The 22,803-nt window shown below is 35.8% G+C and overlaps 1 protein-coding gene across 2 annotated transcripts in view; it reads right to left on the reverse strand.

Annotated features, from left to right (window-relative positions):
• The window catches only part of LOC150100328 (sorting nexin-25-like), a 350,110-nt gene that overhangs the window by 95,210 nt on the left and 232,097 nt on the right, over positions 1 to 22,803 (reverse strand). For both annotated transcript variants that reach the window (XR_016549234.1, XM_090402426.1), the window contains exon 16: positions 2,104 to 2,217. Coding sequence is in view for 1 of the 2 variants with exons in the window: in XM_090402426.1 (XP_090258552.1) it covers positions 2,104 to 2,217 (114 nt within the window). In the remaining variant the exon portion in view is untranslated. The remainder of the gene's footprint in view (positions 1 to 2,103; positions 2,218 to 22,803) is intronic.

Genomic DNA, 22,803 nt, shown 5'->3' on the forward strand with positions numbered 1-22,803 from the left:
GGACCACTGCTGTTTAATTTGTTCATTAACAATATAGGGAAGGATCTAAGAGGAACAGTTCATCTGTTTGCTGATGATGCAAAGTTGGGTAGGGCAATAGTGAATGCAGAAGATGTCAAAATCTTGCAGGACGACTTGGATAGATTGGAGTTCTGGGCTATGGAGAATGGATGTCAATTTAATGTGACAAAATGTAAGGTTATGCATTTTAGGATGAAAAGATTAGCAGCAGTATACCACATTGGTGCAACTCTACTCCAGGAGATTGATGAGGCCAGGGACTTGGGAGTCTTGGTGGATAGGGAGATGAAGTTTTACATAGAAAACTGGCATCCCTTATCGGCTCCACCAAAGACCAACCACTTCCCCTAGACCTACCTGGTGTATACCAGGTCCCTTGCAGCTGTAAACTGTCCTACTTTGGCCAAACAGGCAGGACAGCAAATATCAGAATCTCAGAACACAAGTATTACATCCGATTTCACCAGTACAGCCACTCTGGGCTTGCAGACCACGCTCTGGATACTCGCCACAGAATAAGATGGAAGAAAGCCACAGTAATACACCGCAGCAAGTTCAAGTATGAAAGACTATTCATGGAATCAGCCTCGGCCCTTAGGAACATGCCAAACCTCAACAAATTTGGATGCATGAAACTGCCCCAAATTTGGGAAACTTTTATCAAAAGAACTTCAGCCCAAAGGCCAAGAACTACCAATATAGCCCGCCAGGGGGCACCATCAGGACTTTAGGAAAACGCTAGCGTCCTAGCCTCAGTCTCATTTGTTGTATTAGTACTTGTGTGCACGTGTCTTTTTAGTAAGTTCCCAAGAAGATGGCAACGTAACGTTTGCCGAAATATCGGAAAGTGTATATTAAAGTTTATTTAATCTATATTTCCAGTATACGCTGTCAATTCCTTAAATATTAGTTATTATAATAACTTTAATACTGAAAAATAGGACATCACTGTTAAGGAGGGAAAAAAAAAAATTCTATAAGAAAGTTTATTCATGTTGTAATATATATATATATATATATATATATATTTTTTTTTTTTTTTTTTTTTTTAGGACATTACTGTTACTGGGAGGAAAACCATCTTTACCATCTGTAAGCAAGAATATTTATTCATGTAATCAAAAATTAAATTAGCTTGATGTAATTATTTGTTTTCACTAGAGGTCATGCCAGTGAGTAATGCAGTATGTCTTGTATATTTATGTATGCTCCAGATGATGATGATCTTGATATGAAGATCGAAATGTTGGGATAATAAAAAGAGTTATTCTAACAGGGTTGTAGAATCCATAATTTCAAAAATGAAGACTAACATGCAAAGGCTGCTTATTCTACCTTCTGTCATGGATTACCTCAATGACATCCATAGCAGAAGACAGCAATTGGAAAAGTATAGAAATCCTAATCATCATAAATCAGATGCTTGTGTATAAGAAATAATAAATACTGAATGATAGCCTAGAAGTCGAAATCTCTGTCTTCACTAGCAATGCTATGCAATTCTTACAAATTATGTGAAAACATGCCAAGAATCTGCACTGGAATGTCCAACTAATGTCCCCCCCCCCCACTGCATACGAACACACAAAAAAGAGTGAACAATCTACAAAAAGAATGGTGATGGGTGATGAAATACAGTAAGCACTCTGCAATTGTTGTTTCCAAAGTTGTAACTTGTGTTACAACAATGATGGCATTTGAGTTTTGGATTTGTTTCTGAAAACAAAAATGTGTGGATTTCAGTTGGCATTTAACAAGTACATAGTGTTTAAAGAGATATGAGAGACAAAGTGCTGCAAAACAGATGATGAATAGAGTAATGATAGGCAATTAAATAAATACTCTTCTAGTAAAATAAAATTTTTGGGTTAAAAGACAATGGTAACTATTACTTGACATTTTTCCTATTTGCTGTGCACTTGAAATGACTGTAGTACAGTATTCAATGGTGTCATTCATTCTATATTTGAAATGAAACTGGGGGGCAGTTTCATTTCAAATTTCTTTTTACATGGGAAAATAATATATATAAAAGTATATGAAGTTTTGAAATATAATGCTAGTAAAATGGAAGTAACATACTGTTAAAAAATTTTGTAAAAAAACCTTTGCTTTTCCCATAAATTGCTGATCATAACCTTTGAATCGCGGCTTACTCTGGCTTGGTAGATCTATTTTTTTTAACCAAGGTGCAGCCTGAAAATTATGAAAAAACATGAATGTTAATACAAAATAAGTCATGCATTCATTATAAATGAAAACAATGTGTGCATGTAAGTGGTTGAAAGCTTTCTTAAGTTAGATATGGAATTTTGTTTATATGGCTGATTAATGCTAAAGAAACAATATGAGAATTAACTATTAATGTTACTTTAAGCAGCATTACCAGTAACATAAAATTATTTTGCACCATATGATAGTAAAGAACATAAAAATTATTACTGGCCTTGAAATTAGTTTCATTGCATTTCAAGAATATTATAAACACTTAAAATGAAAATCCTATACATTTAATTCATATTAGAAGCAAGCACACAGAGTGACTTGTCATACCATCAAAGGTTTTAACTGAAGTTTTCATACAACAGTTGTTGTATTACTGGATGTTATTCACAGCATATACATATCCACTGTAACCACTGCATAAGCTTGTGAAAGCACAAAGTTGGAATGATAATTATGTTCATTTTAGTTTTAATGATTTGTTAACAAACTCCTGTATTAGCATCTCTAATACAGGAGTTTGTTTCTTCCTTCTTGATTGTATGTTGTTTTCTCATAATGCCATCTGGTTAAGATAAGTTCGGATAGCTAATTCTCTGACATTCAAAGTCTAGCAATTCAATTATTTTTATTTTTTTTATGAATATATCTGGATAACTGAGATAAAGTATCATATAAGAGATAGAATATTGTACACACTTGCATATTTATTTCAATGGCCTACATTCTACTTTCAGTAAGTAGAAGAGTATAACTTCTTTACAGAAAGCTGTAAGTTTTGCTTTAGAATGTTTTGAATAGCCTCACTTGATGAAATTATACTGGCAAATAGTAGACTTATATAAGCCTATCGTTTCCTCATTTCTATGGATAGTATAGAAACTTTCAACCTTTCTTGTAGAGTAACTGTTTTTGCATCCTTTTACAGTTCCTTTGATTAGCCATTCACCTTAACAAAGTCTTTTGGTTCTGAATGATCAAGATGTGGCTGGGCATGAAACACCAATCCAAGTGAGCACCTTTCCTGTAAACACTGACCTTTAAAATCTATTTTCTGTTCTTATAAGGATTAACCAACTAGAAAAAAGACTAGATAGGTTCCCCCACACCCACCCACCCACACACACACAGTTGAAATGGATCTGCAAATGTTGGGAGTGTCTTATGCAGAAATACTTGAATTTTTCTGACCTGTGCTGTCATTAATAATTTATATTTAATAGAGACAAAATTTTTGGAATAAATTAACTGCATTTTTTCTCAAAGGATGCCATGTGGTAATAGTGGAAACCTAACAAATTTCTTCACAGGATCATCATCCTTACAGGAATTTTAAGTCCAATGGTCTGTTTGCTACTCTACAACCTTTTTTCAAAGGATTCTAGAGACAAAAAAAAAAAGCAATTAACATAACCAGCAAATATCCGAAATTTTAACTCTGGTACACTGATGATGTCATTGTCATCTGGAAGTACAGGATGTAACTACCCCTGCATCATATGAACTGCTAATCTCCAAAGATCCAGAATCATCTCATGATTTTATCATTATTATTAAGCGAGACCTCCAGAGAGTAAGAGATTCATCGAAGGAGGCCATATTATTCGCATCAGCTGTCATACCTGTTCATGAATTCATTCATGCTACTTGCACACACAACATCCGACAGCAATCCATTCCAATCACACATCACTCTATGAGAGAAAAATCTAGTCTTCACTCCCTTCTTAGTAGCATTCATCCTCAACTTCCAAGAATGCTCTCGTCTCCTTTCCACATGCTCCATAAAATGAAAAATTCCATTAATTGAAATATAACCCTTTCAGAAGTTTGTAACTCTCAATCACCCTCTTTCTTCTGTCTGCAACCTACAAATTCCCAGCCTGTCTTCATAATCAGTATTCCACAATCCTGATATCATTTTTGGCATGCTCCATTGCATGCGCGTACGCGTGCGCACACACTCTTTCTCTCTTCCGCCCCCCTCTTTCCACTGCATCAGAATCACCAAGGAAATCAGACCCATGCACAATAGTCCAAGTGAGATCTTATTAATGCCTTGTAAAGAGGCAAAATGACTTTCTTATCTTTACAATTTTTGCTATATGACCCTTGAACTTCAACTACCTGCCTACTAAAACTCCAAGATCAGTAGCTTGATCAATTTCTTCTAGTAAAATCCCACCAATATAATACAGCATTGGATATATAATCACACTAAAGTGCATGACCTCACATTTATTAACATTGAACTGACAGAAATTTTCACATGGTCACAATTTCAGTCTATTCAAATCATTTTGCAAGTACTACGTATCAGCAGCACTCTTGATTACTTTACCTATCTTTGCATCATTCACAAATAGCTATATGTCACACACCAAATTGTTCCCAATGTCATTAACGTACAGTTTGAACAACAATGGACCGAGGGCTGGTCCTTGAAGCACACCACTGGTTACCTAGAATCTTAAAGATTCACACCCCCATACACAACTTTTTGATATCTGTCAGTCAGCCATCATCTTATCCATGCTAATAGTCCATGATCTAATCCCATACTCTCCAATTTAGGCAACATTCTTCCACGCTGTATTCTATCAAAAGCCTTAGCAAAATCCAAAAGTATCATGGTGTATACATTTCTCCTTGTTTAACTCAGTGGTAACATTATTACAGAATGTGAGCCAGTTTCTAAAACATGGCCTTCCCTTGGTAAACCCATGCTTCATTGCAAAGTAAAGATTCTCAGTCAACCCATTTCTGAATGCAAGCCCTAACCAACTTTTCAAAATTCTTCACCACCATCCCTGAGATACTGATTGGTCGATAGTGCTACATCGATCTTTGCACCAACCCTTGTGCAAAGGGATCACCATAAATTCTTTCCACTCTTGTGGAATCTTCTCTGTTCTGAGACTCAAATTATATTGCATGGTCAAAGGAATAGCTAGTTCAGTTGAACACTCTTTTAGCATCCGTGCTGATATCCCATCAGTCCTTATTGTAGAATTCCTATTCCGTTTGTGCAACAGCTCTAGTACTTTCTCATGATCGACGAGTTTCCTCATACGGTGAAGAGGTAGTGGTGAGTGCAATGTTGCATATACCAGATTGATAGCTTTTAGCAAAATGACTGCTAATTAGCTGGGCAATAACTTCTGCATCAGTCACCCACATACCATCTGCATTCAGTAGATATTCTTTCAAATTCATTCATTCTTTTACTTGCAGAGTCAGTTTCTCTTCATACATGGACTTAGCTTTTTGACAATACCTGTGACTCTTCTGGCCTGCTGCTTATAATTTTCATAATGGACATCATCCTTATACACACAGAATTTCTTCAACATCATTCTTTGCTAACGAATCTCTTGCTTAATTAGATTACACATCCATTTCACTCCTACTCTAATTATTCTTCAAACTCTGGGGGTACATTCTGATATCACATCATTTAAACACTTCCCCATGCACTGTCAATATCCTTCCCATATTTCAACATTCAACAACTGAAGCCATAGTGCAGAACCCAGCATACTCCTCAGATTTTATTGTCTTAAAATATTTTATATGTTCTATAGTAATTTCCATGTTTATTCTAAAGACCGTTCATTGATTTTGCTATTATATAAGAGATTTTTTTTTTATAAAATGAAAATTTTTAACTTCAGTATAATTATTTCATTTCCATACATAAGTTTAAAAGGAGTTACCTTCAAGAGCCTCCATAGTTCAGTCAGTATAGACAAAGCTTTTTGGTTGGAAAGACCTGTGTTCGAATTTCATCTGGAATGTGAAGAATTTTTATCAGGGCTTTTCAACTGGAGATGAGTTAACAGGTTTCATATTGTGGTGGTAGGGTTATCCTCCCAGAAATTCAGATTTTTTTTTTTTTTTTTCGTCTTCCATCCAGAAAAACTGGCCAGTAGAACAAATGCAATTTTCAAACAAAAGAATACTATGCTTATAAGCACAGGGCTAATCACCTTATCCATGAATAACAGATCATGAAATCATAATGAAATGAAATTAAAGAATTATTATTATTACAGGCGACTCCAGGGAGTCATTAGACTCATCGAGGGAGGCCCTAAACATAATTTCCACACAACTATATGACATTCTCACAGTATCTATCATACCTTGCCTTGAACTCACTCACTGTCATAGCACCCACAACAGACTCTGGCAGCTTATTCCACTCATTTACCACTATAATGTTGTAAATGACTCTAACTCTATCACCCCCATCAAGAAGAAACCTAGGTGACCAAATCTGGGCACAGTAGTTGAGATGAGGTCTTATCATGGCTCAGTACAGAGGAACAATAACTTGCTTGTCTCTGCTTGTCAAAGTATTTTTCAACAACAAAGTGATTTGATGAGGCTGATTTAGCCACGTATGCAATGTGCCCATTAAACTTCATCTCCCTATCCACCAATGCTCCCAAGTCCCTGGCCTCATCAATCTCCTGGAGTACAGTTGCACCAATGTGGTATACTGCTACTAATCTTTTCATCCCAAAATGCATAACCTTACATTTTGTCACATTAAATTGACATCCATTCTCCTTAGCCGAGAATGCCAATCTATCCAAGTCATCCTGCAACATTTTGACATCTTCTGCATTCACTATTGCCCTACCCAACTTTGCATCATCAGCGAATAAAAATGAACTGTTTCTCTTAGATCCTTCCCTATATCGTTAATGAACAAATTAAACAGCAGTGGTCCAAGAACAGAACCCTGCAGCACACCACTAGTCACAGGCCGTCTTTTGGACTCTACTCCTGAATAAACTACTCTCTGATATCTCTCCATCAACCACCCACCTATCCATCTCACCAACCCTATATCCATTCCCATATGTTGCAGTTTATGGATCAGAATTCCATGTGGTATCCTGTCAAATGCCTCAGCCAGGTCCAGCAGTATCACTGTAAACCCATTACCCTTATCCAGTTCAGCTGTGAGTGAGTTATAAAACCTGAGCAAGTTACTGAGGCATGAACTATTCTTCACAAAACCATGCTGTCCCCCATACAGTATCTCACTTTCATCAATCCATTCCTGTATTTTACCCTTGACTACTTTCTCCAAGACCTTGACACTCCTGATATGCTGATCAGTTGGTAATTTGCAACAGTAGTCTTGGATCCTCCTTTATTCAGTGGAACTATTTTCCCCTCTTTCCACCCCTTTGGGACTAAACCAGACCCGAGACTCAGATTAAACAATAGGGTCAAGGGCACTGACAATTCTTTAGCTGCTTCACGTGAGACCCGTGCTGATATACCATCCAATCCCACAGATGTATTCACATTAAGGTTCTGTAATAGACTATTCACTCCACTTCATTCACCACAATTCCCATATAAACTAATGGTTCCTTCATTCCTTCAACGTCACCACCTGGGTGATATACTCTTGCAAAGTGCTCGCTCAGTAATTCCACTATATCGACTGATTCAGTGACCTCCCTACCATCAGTGTTCCTTAAAATCATTCTGCCATTTACAGTTTTTCTTTTACTAGTAGCATATTGAAAGAATTGTTTGGGATTCTCTTTAGCTTGCATGGCTAATTTCCTTTCATAATCCATTTTTGCCTTTCTCACCACACTCGTTACCCTTCTGGCGTGCACTTTATACTGTTCATGTGCCTGCAGGTCACCTCTCTCCTTAAATTCCTTCCACAGTTGTTTCTTTTTTTTTGCAACTCAAGTTTTATGGTGTTATTTATCCATTTAACCCCTACTTGATTTATTATTCGGACTCTAGGTATACAGTCCGCCATAACCTCCTACAAATGCTCCTTGACCACTTCCCATGCTCTATCGACATCCAGCCCTTGTAGTTTTACATGCCATGGCACTGAACCAAGCAATCTCCTAAGCTTGTCATACTTGCCAGCACGATAATTCCACATATACCCTGTCTTAATCAAAAATTCCACATCTTTAGCCACATCCCAGGTCAAGACCTTATGATCACTCTCACTAATAGGTGTCAACATGGTCATATTCATTACATTCAAATTCTCAGATGCTATTACAAGGTCAAGCACTCTCACACCCCTAGTATTTTCAATTACATGCTGTCTCAGATAGTTATCCCTTAATAATTGAATAAAATTCAGTTTCTTCCTCACATGTGTCCTCTCTTCCTTCCAATCAATGTTACCATAATTGAAATCCCCCATAATAATTAATTAGATTACACATCCATTTCACTCCTACTCTAATTATTCTTCAAACTCTGGGGGTACATTCTGATATCACATCATTTAAACACTTCCCCATGCACTGTCAATATCCTTCCCATATTTCAACATTCAACAACTGAAGCCATAGTGCAGAACCCAGCATACTCCTCAGATTTTATTGTCTTAAAATATTTTATATGTTCTATAGTAATTTCCATGTTTATTCTAAAGACCGTTCATTGTTTTTGCTATTATATAAGAGCATTTGCTATAAGAGCATAAATATATTTGCTATTATATATAATGAAATCAATGGATACTTGGAAGATCGTATAGGCTTATGTGCCTATTAGAAATATTTATGATGAGTTGCTCTTCACATATTGATTAATATATCTATGCTTGCACTGCTCATTCAGTTTATTTCTAAGAACCTCACAAAAATTTGAAAACTTCTATTTCTTCTTCTTATCAAGGATTAGGCATTAGGCAAGCACTGGTCTTTCCATCTTGCAACTGGTTTTCCTCTTTCCTTCTTTTCCTTTGGTCTATGTTTATCCACTTCTATTGGCAGCCGATATCTTTCAATTGTAAATAATGCTCTTCCCATTTCTCTCTGTATTCCTTTATCATTTCATTTAAGTTGTAAATATCTTAACTCTTTTCTAATGGCTTCGTGTTTTACATAGTCTAATTTTGTGCATCCTTGAATTGTTCTTAAAAATCTCATTTCTGCAGCCTGCATTTTACTTTGATCTTTCCTTTTAATACGTTTCTGAACCATATAACAGAGTAGGATTGGCCATTACTTTATAAAATTTAAGTTGGATTTCTCATCCTTTTTTTTATAAATTCTATTCATTGTTCCTATCATGTTTTATTGTTTCTTCTTTAATTAATAATTTGATCAATATATGTATATATAAAACATAGTTGGAGACAAACGGCATCCCTTTCTTACAATTTGATTAATTCAATCTCTTCTGTTAATTTGTTACCTAATTGTAACTTTGTATTTGTGTTTTTATATAAACTTTGTATAGTTTGTAATAAATGTAATGGCATCTTTTGTTGTTTTTCATTATACTCTACAGTTTTTCTCTATTTATCAAAAGCTTTTTCATAATCTTTAAATGCTAAATATATCTCCAAATTATATTCTCATCTCTTTCAACAATTTGTTTTAAAACAGATTTTATCTATGGGATGCTTAAGGGCCAAAGCTGTGTGTGAGGAGACCTCTACATAGCATCCTGGTTAGCCGAGTGTTAGCATATCCGCTCTCCAGCCAAAAGGATGTGGGTTCGAATCCTGCTGTGGGGCGTGGATGTTTGTTTGTGAAAATACTAGTGGTGGTGATCGGCAGTAGTTTGCTTTGGTGTAGATAATGAAGGTAGTTGAAGTTGGTGGAGACGGAGAGTTGTAGAGTAGGTACCCTCCCTCGATGAGGCTTTGGACTCCCTGGAGGTGTTATGTAATAATAATAATAGCCTTTTAAGGAATGCAGAGAACTGACCAGGGCTTATGACCTAATGTCCAATCCTCACCTTCTTCTGATGTGCACCCCTGTTAGGTATCTGCCCAGATACTGAACGAACAAGGATGAGCTGGCAATTTGGGATTTAGCTGACTAAATTGTATTATTATTGGCTTAAATCACAATGTAAAATGATGGTACAACATGACAGAATTTCATGCCAGCTGGAGTTCTGCTTAGTTAAATAAGGCTCCTACTGTTTTTGTAAGGAACCAGGGCAAACATTGCAAAGTCAACTACTGGAACAAATCCTGGAGCACATCCCAACTCAAAATCAACAGAGTTCAAGATTGGTACTGTGAATGTAAGAAGTATCAATGGAAAAGAAATGGAACTAGTAGAAAAACTGGAAGTACCAGATCAACATAATAGAAGTGACTGAAACAAAGAAGACAAAAAATTTAAAAGAAGAAAAAGAAGAAGAAAAAAATTTAGCCTAGTGGTTGTGAGCTTTGCAACCATATGCCTGGGGGAAGGAGTGTCCTAGGTTTGATTCCCGTCAGTGATGTGAGGAGCTGAAGGATCTTCCTCAGTCATAGCCAAGTTAGCCCGTCTTGGGTATGGACAGTAGGGTTTTCCCCAAGTTTATCCTGGGGTTTTTCATCCTGCAAAGCAGGCAAACTGCCTCGAGAACTCAACACTACAGACATAGGATACACCGGGACATAGGGTTGACCACCTTATCCTGTGAATGGTTTGAGGTCCGATGATTAATAAACCCTGTACACCACAAGATAAAAGAGGGTAAAAGGGGAGATGAGATGAGATCAGGAAAAACAGGAAGCAGGTATACTATTCAACACTAAATATGAGAATAATCTTCTTAAGTGGCAGGCAACAATATCATGTAGAGTGATGTGGGCAATCAGAATGGGAAACTGGACAATGATATTTATTTGCAGATTTTAATTTTTCAGGAAATGATAACGTATATTAGAATATTAATTATAAAAAACTTTAATACTTTCCTATATTTCAGCAATATTACACTGCCATCTTCAGGGATAACAAAAAAAAAAGACATGTGCATGCAGGCACTAACACTGAACAAATGAGGCTGAATAAAGATAACAGAAATCAGGCCTAGAGTCCTAATCAGTGTCCCCTAGTGGGCTAAATTAGGTGTTTTGTCATTGGGCTTATGATCTTAAAATGTATGTTTCCCAGATTTGGGGTAGTCTCATGCACCCAAATTTGTTGAGGTTTTGAAAGTTTCTTAAAGCTGAGGCAGATTCAATGAATAGTCTTTCATACTTATATTTGCTGTGATGTAAAAGAGTGGTGTTCTTCTTCCAGAGACTTATTTGTGCTTATGGTCCCACATAAGGTTCTTCCAAGGAAGAAATGGAGGAATTTTTTGAGGCATTAGAGAAGGCAGTTGGCACAATAAAAAAGGATAAGTTGGTCCTTGTTGGAGAGCTAAACAACAGAGTAGGAAATGATTACCAGATATCGAGAAATGTTTTGAGAAAATTTGAAGAAAAGTGCAAAGCTAATAATAATGGTAAATGCCTCCTGGATTTCTGTTCAGGACATAGATTAGTTATTACTAACACCATGTTCCAACATAAAAATGTGCATGAATTCACATGGAGAGAAGATGCAAGAAATGGGCAAAGTCTTATTGACTATGTTATAAGTTATTGGAATGTTTTCTCACTTGTTCAGGGCACAAGAGTATACAGAGAATTTGAAATAAAAAAAAGTTGAGCAGCTTTCAGATGTGAACTGTAGACTCAAATACACAAACATCATTAAAGAAAAAATGAAAGAATTTAAAAACGAGAATCAAATTTTGGAATTTCAGTGGAAAACCCTGAAGAAAACATTGATTGATTCAGCCAGAGAGACATATGGTGAGGCTGTCTGCAAGGACTCCATAGCAGACTCAGGAAGAAAAAGGAGGCAATCAAGGAAAAGAAGAATAAAACATATGGAAAGTTCTGAGTAAGTCAGCATGTGCTCTTAGAAAATACAAAGGACAATGTATGAAAGCAAAGCACTGTATAAAACTAGCTACAAAAGTCATGGGAAGACTTTGGTAAGAACATACAAAATAAATATCAGGAAGGTGGCAACCGAAAAAAGCTTAGAAATGGGAGAAAGTATTGTGAAAGGAATCAGAGATGATAAAGTTGACATGAAAATTGAAGATAACGATATTCTCGATGTTTGAAGTAATTACTTTGAAAGACTGCTAAATTAAGCAAGCAGTTTTTAGCATGGTATTAGAAAACTTCCAACAGGAATGCAGTCAGGAATACATATCCATACTTGAAGTAGAAAAAGTCATCACAAACCTGAAATGTGGAAATGCAGCTGGAGTAGATGAATTCAACCAGAAATGCTCAAATATGGAGGTATAAAAGTTTTACAGTGACTGCATTGCATTCAGAAGGTAGAATTCCGAATGATTGGAGCAGAGCTCTCATAATTCCCATCTATAAAAAGGGATGTGAGAATCTATTTCCTTAGGTATTTCCTTATTGAGTGTTCTTGGTAAGATTTATGCAAGTTTTTTATGTTGTAGGCTTAATGGAATATATACAGCACTCGAAAAGGATTAAAACTGATTTTAATGCTACCAATATTTAGTCTCAGTCACTGAGAGATCTTCAAGGATTACAAAAACAAAACTAATGTAATAACACCCAAATATAACAATACTAAGTGAAACCTGTGGGTGACTACAGTTTTATCTAGGTAGTGTGCCCTCTATGGGCATTTGTAGGTGGCCTAGGATGTAAGGTGGGATCTTCTCTGATAATTAATATTTCCCAAATTTTGGGAAGTTTTATGCAACGGTATTTATTTAAATTCAGTTGATTTCTGAGTGCTGCCATAGATTCTAAAAATAGTCTTTCTTTTTTTTTTTTTTTTGAATTTACTATGGTGAAACATGGTAGTTTTTTCCCAGGAGATCCTCTGGGTTATATCCCAGACCGGAATAACCATAGTCGTGATTGCAAATGTATGATTTGTGTTCCTCTAAGCGGGTGGTTCTGGTCTACCCGTCTGTCCAAAGTAAGCGAGCTTGCAGGAACAGGGTACTTTATAAACTTCATGCACTGAGAGAGAGAGGAGGGAGCTGATCTTTGGTAGAACAGATAAGGATAGCAAGTTTATGGTGGGGCTTGAACGCTGTGTGGAGGTTGTACTCTTTTAAGGACCCAGCTATTTTTTCTGATGTGCCACAGATGTTGGGTATGATGATGTCATTTCTGAAATCCTTCTGAAGAGATGGCCAGGGAATGGGGGAGGAACTGATTATTTTTTTAATTCTGTAATCACTGTAGCCATTGGAAAGGAAGATGTGTGCGTATGTGGTTGAATTCGGTTGAAAGCATGGTTCCACTGGAACAAAGATTGTGGGCTCTCTTGGCTAGAGTTTTAATAATGCCATATTGTTGAGAGGGGTGGTGGTGGGAGAGTTTATGAATGTATCTGCCTGTATGTGTAGGTTTTTTATATACAGTGAAGGAAAGGTTACCATTAGGAAGGTGTCTAGGAAGAGTAAACTATTGTTATTTTCCTTTTCCATTTAAACTGGATTCTTGGATGCAGGCTGCTGAGGTGACTGAGTCTAATGTGTTTTAATCCTTTCTGAGTGCTGTATATATTCCATTAAGCCTCCAACATGATGTCCTCACAGCACTTAAGCCTTTAATTCAAGGTGAAGAAATAGCACACAAATCAAGACAATACAGTAAGTCAAAACTACGCTTATCTAGGCAATTAAATTGGCTGGCCTTTTTAAAAAGGTGTTGGGATACAAGAGTGATACCTAACTGCATTAAACTAAAAATCATATTTCAGTCAAAAAAATCCCTCCACATATATAAATATGCCAGCCTTGCATTACTATGAGAGCAGATCGCGGCAATGCGTGCCATCCTCTCCACGACAAATGCCACCATTGGCTCCTTACAATCAGAGCTTTCCACGATACTCAAACCTGAACTTTGGTCTATTCTCTCGGACATCTTAGAAGCTTCTGCATAGAAAGAATTGCAAAAAATAAAAAAAACAAGCACATCAAAAAGTTTAACAACCTGTGTAAATCGAAACTACAGCTGCAAGTTCAACCATTCTAGACAGTAGTCAATCTATCTTTAAAAAGGCTCAACAAGGGAAGACCAAGATGTAGACAGACTAATACAGTAAAAAGTGCCTTAAAAGACAGAAATATAAGATCTGATAATGTTGGGGTCGTGACAGATAACAGATTAATTTGAAGAAAAATTGTTGATCAGAAGTTAGTAATGGTGTAACTTTTTCAAGTGGTACTATCATAATTATCCTGTACACCTCCGAGGGTACATATCAAATTTGATGATGACATTATCTATAAATGATCTTCCATGTTGAAAAGTCTGTTCTGTGTAGGTGGTTGCAATATTTCATTCCAAATTTTATAGAGATCAACATAAGCAGAAAAGAACACAAATGCAGCTCAAGCATCAGTATATTCACCTTTTATTAGTGTACTTGATAAAAGTTTCATTGGTCTGACAGCTGAAGAGACCCAGCCAGTTTGAAACATATTTTGTAGGGTATTTTGTCTACTATGTACATATTCTATTTTATTAATAACACCCCAAGAATCTTGAACTTTTTTTTTTACTGTTTTTTTGCTATATATCTTTTATTTTTGTACATTTCTTCTGTTTTCTTTGTTTGTTTTTGAATGAATGATTTGTATGCTGTGTTTCTTTTATTATATTTCTATATCTTTGAACTGAATAGCAATGTAATATTAACCATCTGTCAGCAAACCACAACCTGGTCATTTATTATTATTATATCTCTATATTTATATATCTTTATATATTTATATAGTTATCTATGTATCTATAAAGATATATAAATATAGAGATATAATAATAATAAATGACCAGGTTGTGGTATGCTGACAGATGGTTTGTGAAAGAAGGTCCAGATCGGTTTTTTGACTAATCAATTGTGGATATTTGTGTGCTCATGTGCAACAGTTGTAGTATGTGGACTTGAGTTTGTTTATAAAATTGTTAAACTTCAAGCAAGGTATACTAACCAGCATTGAAAGCAAGATGGCAGTAACTTTGTCTCTACAAGAGTTAAATTTTAATTTCAATCATTGCGTGAAATGTGAGACATACACAAATTATGTTCACTTATGTAAATTATGCACATAAATGTGATGAGTCAATAAATTGTCTTTCTAAGGTGATGGAAAAAGTGGTGTGTGTGCAAAGTGTGATTTGAATGCAGACTTGATTGGTAGTAATGTATCAGTGACTGAAGGTGATAGTAAAGAGAATGCAACAAGAAGAATGAGTGGTGTCTGATAGCAAAGACAGATGCTGTAAAAGAGCAGTGAATGCATAGTAAGAAATTTATGAAAAAGTGAACAAACAGTCTACTGAATAAATGCATCGATGGTAGCATGAATAACATGAGTGATATGAATGTAGCGAGAGCCAGAAGTAACATATGTAGTGTGTCGTAAATGACATAGCAGAGTGTAGTAAGACAGAGAAAGATGTGAAAGATGATGGAATGGTAGAAAAAGGAATGAGGAATGTTAAAGAAGATAGCACAAAAGATATGAACACAAGTGAGGATATCAGAAAAGAATTAGTGAGGTTGAGGGAATGAATTAAGGCATGGGCAGGTTAATTAGTAGAATTAAGGTAGCTGGAACCGTAAGATGGATGGTGGCATATATGAGTCAGAGAAGAATGACTTCAGTGGAATGGTGGAAAAGTACTGTAGTGCTGTATGGGGGACTCTATAGTGAAAGATGTGAAAATGGAGCAGGTGTCAAATATGAGAGGAGCAACAATAGGAAGAATGAGTGAGGCTATAGAAAGGAGAGGAAATGCAGAGGAGTTGACTGTGCTGGTTGGAACAAATAATTTGCAAGAAATTGTGAATGAAGTAGCATGTGATTTGTGAGTGTTGCTAGAGACAGTGAAGTGAAAAAGCATGAGAGGGACAATTGTGTGTTACCAAGTTATGATAGTAGGGAGCCGAGGAGAAGGGCAATGATTACAAATAGCATGATAGTTAGAATATGCAGGAAAAGAGGACTTGAATTTGTTGATGTGTGGGATAAATCTGAAGGTAGGAGATAGGTGCTTGCTAGAGATGGTCTGTTGAGTGACAGTGGTAGTGTGAAGCTGAGTAGATTACTGATGAGAGGAAGAGAGCATGTAGCTAGTCAGGGAAATGAAAACTAGACTGTGGTAACATGCATGTAAGATACCAACATTAGTGTGAGATAAGTGACAGAGGAAGACAAGATGGGATGCGGGGATGTTCTCAGTGGGATCAACAGTCAACTTACTGAAATGATGGGATAAGGAATTGTCGGAAGGAACAGGGAACCAAGGAAGAGCTACTGTGCTTATACACCAATGCAAGGAATATTAGAAATAAGGGTGAAGAGTTTGTAGCCTTGATAGAGTTAGTTAGTTAGCTCACAAATTATTGGTGTCAGTGAGATATGGTTAACAGAGGATGACATGATCATGAGAATAGAATGGGATGGTTATAGCATTTTTCAAAAAGACAGAAAAGATAAAGAAAAGATGATTTCAGAAGAGTTGTGTCCTCTCAATGTGGAACTTGAAGAAAGCAGTAATGATAATGACTTTGAGGCCAATTGCCTCAAAGCCACATTTATGTTCCCAGACATGGAACATCCCTCAGTCAATATTAGGATATACAACATATTCTGGTTAATAGGACCACATTGGGAATGGCATAATTTGGCCCAAATAAGAGGCTACTCCAATTAAATGAAGGTGCATGTCAAGAGATTAAAAGATATACGTATATATGAAAAAATACAAGTTTAGACAAGTTTTTCATTATTGCATAGCAAAATTACTAACAGATAAGCTAATGACTTTAATTAATTAAGAATTGCATGTGTAATTATTAATAATTACACATGCAGTTCTTAGCAGCGAATGAATTGATCGAGCATAGCAGTTTTTTCTTTTTTTTGAGTGAAATTAAACAAAATCAGTGACGTATTTAAGTGCAGATATAGCACTGTTTCCCTGTTGAAACAGATTCATCATCCAGTAATAAATTTTCTAGCATACTGAATAGTCACTTGTTGAAGCTGGGGAGTGTCATCCTTATCACTTTCTTCATCTTCTAATGTCCTCCTAAAAATCTTCAATAGTAGTGAAGATTACTGTCGATGGATGCAAATGCTTCATGGTTTATAATGTGGTTTACATCTAATGGGATGTCAATTTTTACTCTTGGCCATATTTGGCATATCCATGACTGTTTAAAGCTACAGTGAGCAATAATAGTTTTGAATGGTTTTGTTGCTTATTTCTCATCAACTATTGGTCAATATCATTTGCACTGACTTCCTTAGTTGTCAACAAGCAGCAAATTTTTTTCTTGATTTCCATCCTAATTCTATGTCCCAACTCATAAGTGAATTCTTAAAAAATTTAGATGTCACCCATGCATTTTTGCCTCACATGATACTGAACTGGCAAATTCTCCATTTTAATCCTTTAAAGCATCAAGGTCTGGCACTTTTTTAATAAGCTTTTGTTTATCAGTTCCTGACATATTTGAACAGCATAACATTATTGCATGATCCATTCCTTTCAATGATCCAAATTCATGCCATACTGGATGGTTCCTGGCATAATAAGCACATAAACGTGTGTTTATTATGCCAGGAACCATCCAGTGTGGCATGATAAAATAGCCCTATTTCATCAGCACTAAATTTTTGAAGAAGGATTATGTAATTTTTCTAACACTACATGTAGTAGAGGTTACTGGTTAAATGAAGCAAGTTGTTGTTATATTCTCATTTTGTTGATGCTTTTCCATACTTGTCGATGCATACATTCCATACTGTATATGGAATGACTATATCCCAAATGCTGTCATTCTTGAAGAAGGCTGGCAAAGATCTCTAATAGAAACAATTCAGAAAAATCAACTAAAGTGATTGAAAAAACTACTTATACATCTACTCTTATCTATATTCATTACTTTTGCTCTTTACAGACCAACTGATGGAAACATTTACTTGTTAATGCATAACAGAGTAATCTGATTCACCATCATTTAACAAACGATCTCCACGAATTGTTGTTGTTATATACATATTTCTGTATATATATATACATATATATATCTTTGTATACTAAACATTTCATATAGCTATAGTGCACACCAGTATATAGCAGTGAAATATACAGATAACTCATGACATTTTTCATTAAAGAAATGGTGTGATGATATATGTGAAACAAATTAAGACTATGTAACTGTTTGTCTTCACTATTACATGGCATAAAATCATAATAGAAACTCTCCAGTTCACATGCCCACACATACAAACACACTCATTAAAATTCAGGATGAAATCTAATCATTTGATAATTTTTCTTTTTACTTTAGTTTTGAAACAGAACGGCACAGACATGCAACATGATGTGAACTATTTATTCATTTATGCATATATTATAAGTAAGGATAATATGGTTCCATTGTATAGGGCTTTGATCAGTATATGGATTATTGCACAGATTTGGTTACATAGTTTTGAAAAGGATGAAGAGATACTGGGAAGAGTCCAGAGACAATTGACTAAGGTTGTTTCTGGTCTCTGATATGTTGAGTGCAAAGAAAGATTGAGGAAATGTAAACTAGTGGATAGGAGGAGGAGAAAATATGATCAAGATATAATAAGTTGATAATAGGTTATGACCAGATTATTGTGGATGTGGTTTCTCAAAGAATGAGGAGAGACAAGGAGAAGACAAGAGGCCATCACTGGAAATTGTATAAGAAAAGTATGAGCAGGGGAGTGAGGAGCAGTGGAGCATAATCAGGTAGCTAATTTTTTTTTGTTTACTGCAAGTTTTGTGGTTTACACTAGATTCCGCATCGATGAAATATGCAACAAGTATTTGTTGCATCTTTGATTGATGACCAGCCTTCACCTTTTCCTAATAGTCATTGCTTATCAAAACTGAAATAGGCCACAGTTTTATTTCTGATCTGCTTCTGTGTTTGGCATTTGATTGTTTCTTCCTGCTTCTTCTTTTTTTTGTTTTTTAACTGCAAGTGAATTAGTTTGCTTTCCATGCTTTATGTTAATATAAGTGTGTGATCTTGTTAAAGTGAACATGAAACTCTTCTTGTTTACTTTAAGTTTAATACCTACTTCATTATTGAAGTAGGTATTAAACATTAAAGTAAACAATTTAATAATTTGAATAAATAATTAACTTGCATAATGACCTTGGCAATACCATAATGAAAGTAACAGTGAATAGCTTTCATTTACTAAAATTTCAAAATATTTGTTTTTACTTATCAGAAATAAATGTTTGCTTAGGATTAAAAATGAAGAGTGGTTTTGAAAGTGGTTATAAGAAGAAAAAGAGTGATTAGAGAAAAAAAAAATTATTAGAGGATTATTTAGTTGATTCACTCAAAGATGAAACATATTTTAAGCTTGATGTACCAAACATTCCTACAGATATTTCTAGTGCAATTACATCTACTGATACAGCACACTATAAAGCAGAAACTATTCCTATAGATATTCCTAAGGTAACTATATCGAATTCCACTATTTCACACTGCTATACAGAAAAGCATCAACAAAATATTTATACAAAATACAATGATGTGGATCTATGGAGCACTTTAACTAAAGATGATATCTTGTTTAGAGTTCAAAAAGTACATGTTAACTGTCAACACTGGAAAGGTTCATTTAAAAAATCAAAACAGAAATATAAAAATCAAGTATGGTATTTCCCCAAGGACTCTCTCACTCCACAAAAATTAATGATAAAAAGTACAATTGAGAGTGATTAGTATATTCTCCATCAAATGAATATGTTTATTTTTTTTGTATGCAAGCATTTTTCAAATAAAGGTTGCACTTATGCCAATGATGGCTTTAAGGATATTGGCGAAACCCTGTTTTAATTAAACCATATGAGAATAAGGTGGATCCACTTTACAACTTAAGAATACTGAAGACAGGTGCTTCAATGTATTGTTGCAGTCACATACTTTGGTAGAATGAAGATTAATATTTCAAGGTGATGACAAAAATTTAATTCACCTTTAAATTCACCTCTGGTTTGCCAGAAGGAGATGTTATAGTCAGATGTATTACAAGGTATCAGCAGAAAAAAAGATAGGTTTTTGTTATAATTTATTAGAGTTTTACTTGAAAATTATTTGGAATCTAATTTATACAGAAAGTATAGTCTGTGGGTAGTTCACAGTTGGGGAATTTGTATGAAATGTAATATTCTAGTATAGTTTGTTAGTATTCTTTGTGCAGTGTTTGAGTAATGATGGCAGCTGCAGTTCAGTTTGCCAATGGCTTATCACCAAGTCCTTTGCCATTTAAGTACTACATTTTACACAGCATACTACAGGATTTTGTAATATGTGGTGCTTCTGGCATGTTTGCATCCTAGCAGTTAGAAATGTGGCAGGTGAGAAACAAAGAGTCCATGTCTGCATAAAATGCAAAAAAGGCAAGAAATTTGTGATTTAGAAATTAGGACAATGGACCTTGGCAATGTTACATCAGAAACAGGTGAATATTGACTGAGAGAGATGTATAGCATGATCGAGTGTGAGGAAAATGAGTGGCATGTAAATGAGACCATAAAACCAGGGAGTAGTAGGTTTATATGATGGTGTAGTTTTGGAACATGGTAATGACTGGGAGGATGAATGTTGAGTGAGAGTAGGTAGCTTGGGGGGGGGGGAGAGAGAGAGATTGATGTACTGAAAGAAGTAGAATGTATCAGGAATAAGTTGATAAGTGTGAAGAAGACATTAGGAGACTGAAAACAATGAATACAAAGTGAATCAGAGTAGGAATGATAGAAGGGGAGAGAATAGGAGAACCAATGAAAGAGAGGGAACAAGACAGTGCAGGAACCAGAAAAGATGACAGGTAAGTGGGAGAAAAAGTGTCAGAGGAGAGAGAGAAAGTGTGAGGGATGCAGGTGAGCAAGGAAGAAACAAAGTGGTAAGAGGTGTGATGTATGGAAACAATGATCTGTGGTGTGCAAGATAGAAGGCCAGAGTAGTGTCTGCCTGGAGGCACACTAGACAGTGTGACTATGGCAATTAAGTGAGGTAAAAGAGTAGAAGCGATATAAATTAAAAATGCCAAGAAATTATATTATTGGTTTAATCCTTTATCCAAGTATAAGCAAACAAAGTTTGCACATGAAGTAACTTCACGACTGGGCTGCTGGTATACAGAAGCTAATGACTTCACATCATTTGCTTAGTATCTCTTAAGGCAATGCACATATCCTTATAGACATGCATAATACTGTGCATTATGAGAAAGAGCTACTACCCTAGACTGGATTCAAACTTTATGGAGGTCTCATCCGTAGGAGCCAGACCCAGAAATGATGTCGAGGTTGAAGAAATGCAGAAGTCATATTTCCATATACAAGTAGTCAAAATGTGCCACACATTATTACTAAAATACTCTGGATTAGAGACAGAGATGCTGAAAGTTTTTTCACTTGGTTATACTATAAATTAAATATGCCAAGAAATTATATTCTTGGTTTTATCCTTTATCCAAGTGTAAGCAAACAAGTTTGCACATGAAGTAACTTCATGACTGGGCTACTTGTATACAGAGGCTAATGACTTCATATCAATTGCCTTAGTATCCCATAATATAATGCACATATTGTTATGGAGATGTATAATGCTATACATTATGGGAAGAGCTATCACCCAGACAAGTTTCGACCTTTACTGAGGTCTCATAATAATGTGTGACACCTTTTGACTACTTGTATATGAAAATATGACTTCTGCATTACTTTAACCTTGGTATCACTTCTGGTTCTGGCTCCCACCAATGAGACCTCAATAAAGGTCAAAACCAGTCTTGGTGGTGGTGGTGGTAGCTACAGATGTCTGTAAAGATATGCGCATTGCATTATGGGATACTAAGGCAATTGATGTGAAGTCATTAGTCTCTGTATACAAGTAGCCCAGTCGTGAAGTTATTCAATGTACAAACTTTGTTTGCTTATACTTGGATAAAGGATGAAACCAAGAATATAATTTCTTGGCATCTTTATAATATAACCAAGTGAAAAAAAAATTCAACAGTGGAAGAGATCATTGGTGGTGGCACGAATGACCTGAGGCAGTGTGAATTGGGTGGCGAGAGATGCGAGGTTCATGATTGAGGTTGTATGGAAGAAGACAGAGAGAGGGAAAATAGCGAGTGTGTTGCCCAGGTATGATAATGTAAAACTGCAGAGAAGAGCATCAATATGAATAGTATGATAGCCAAAATGTATTAAAAGAGAGGCTTGGATTATGTGGATGCTTGCAGGACATTTGAGAACAGAAAGGTACCGTATGCAAGAGACGTTTGCATTTGAACAAGGCATCTGGAGAGAATATTGCTCTCCGAAAGAGTCAGTGTATTGATGCATGGAAATTAGAATTATCAAGGTAGCAGGAGGTGGCCTCATGTGAGAATAGTTACTTAGGAGAAGGGGGAGGATACACTGTGTAATGCTAAATCCAGTAGAGTCTGGAGGAGATGATAGGTATAGAAACAGTGACAATGCCTTGATTCTTTATACTAATGCCAGGAGTATCTGAAATAAAGGAGATGAACTGGTGATGCTGATAGCATTAACCTGTCCAAAGATTATTGGGATCTCTGAAACATGGTTGATGGAAGATGATATACTGACAGGTATACAAGTAGCACAGTATAGCATTTTTCAACAGTATAGGAAAGGAAAACATG

Source organism: Typopeltis vanoorti, chromosome 13 (genome assembly GCF_054136105.1).
Source record: "Typopeltis vanoorti isolate ZY-2024b chromosome 13, IOZ_Tvanoo_1.0, whole genome shotgun sequence".
Classification (NCBI taxonomy): Eukaryota; Metazoa; Arthropoda; class Arachnida; order Uropygi; family Thelyphonidae; genus Typopeltis; species Typopeltis vanoorti.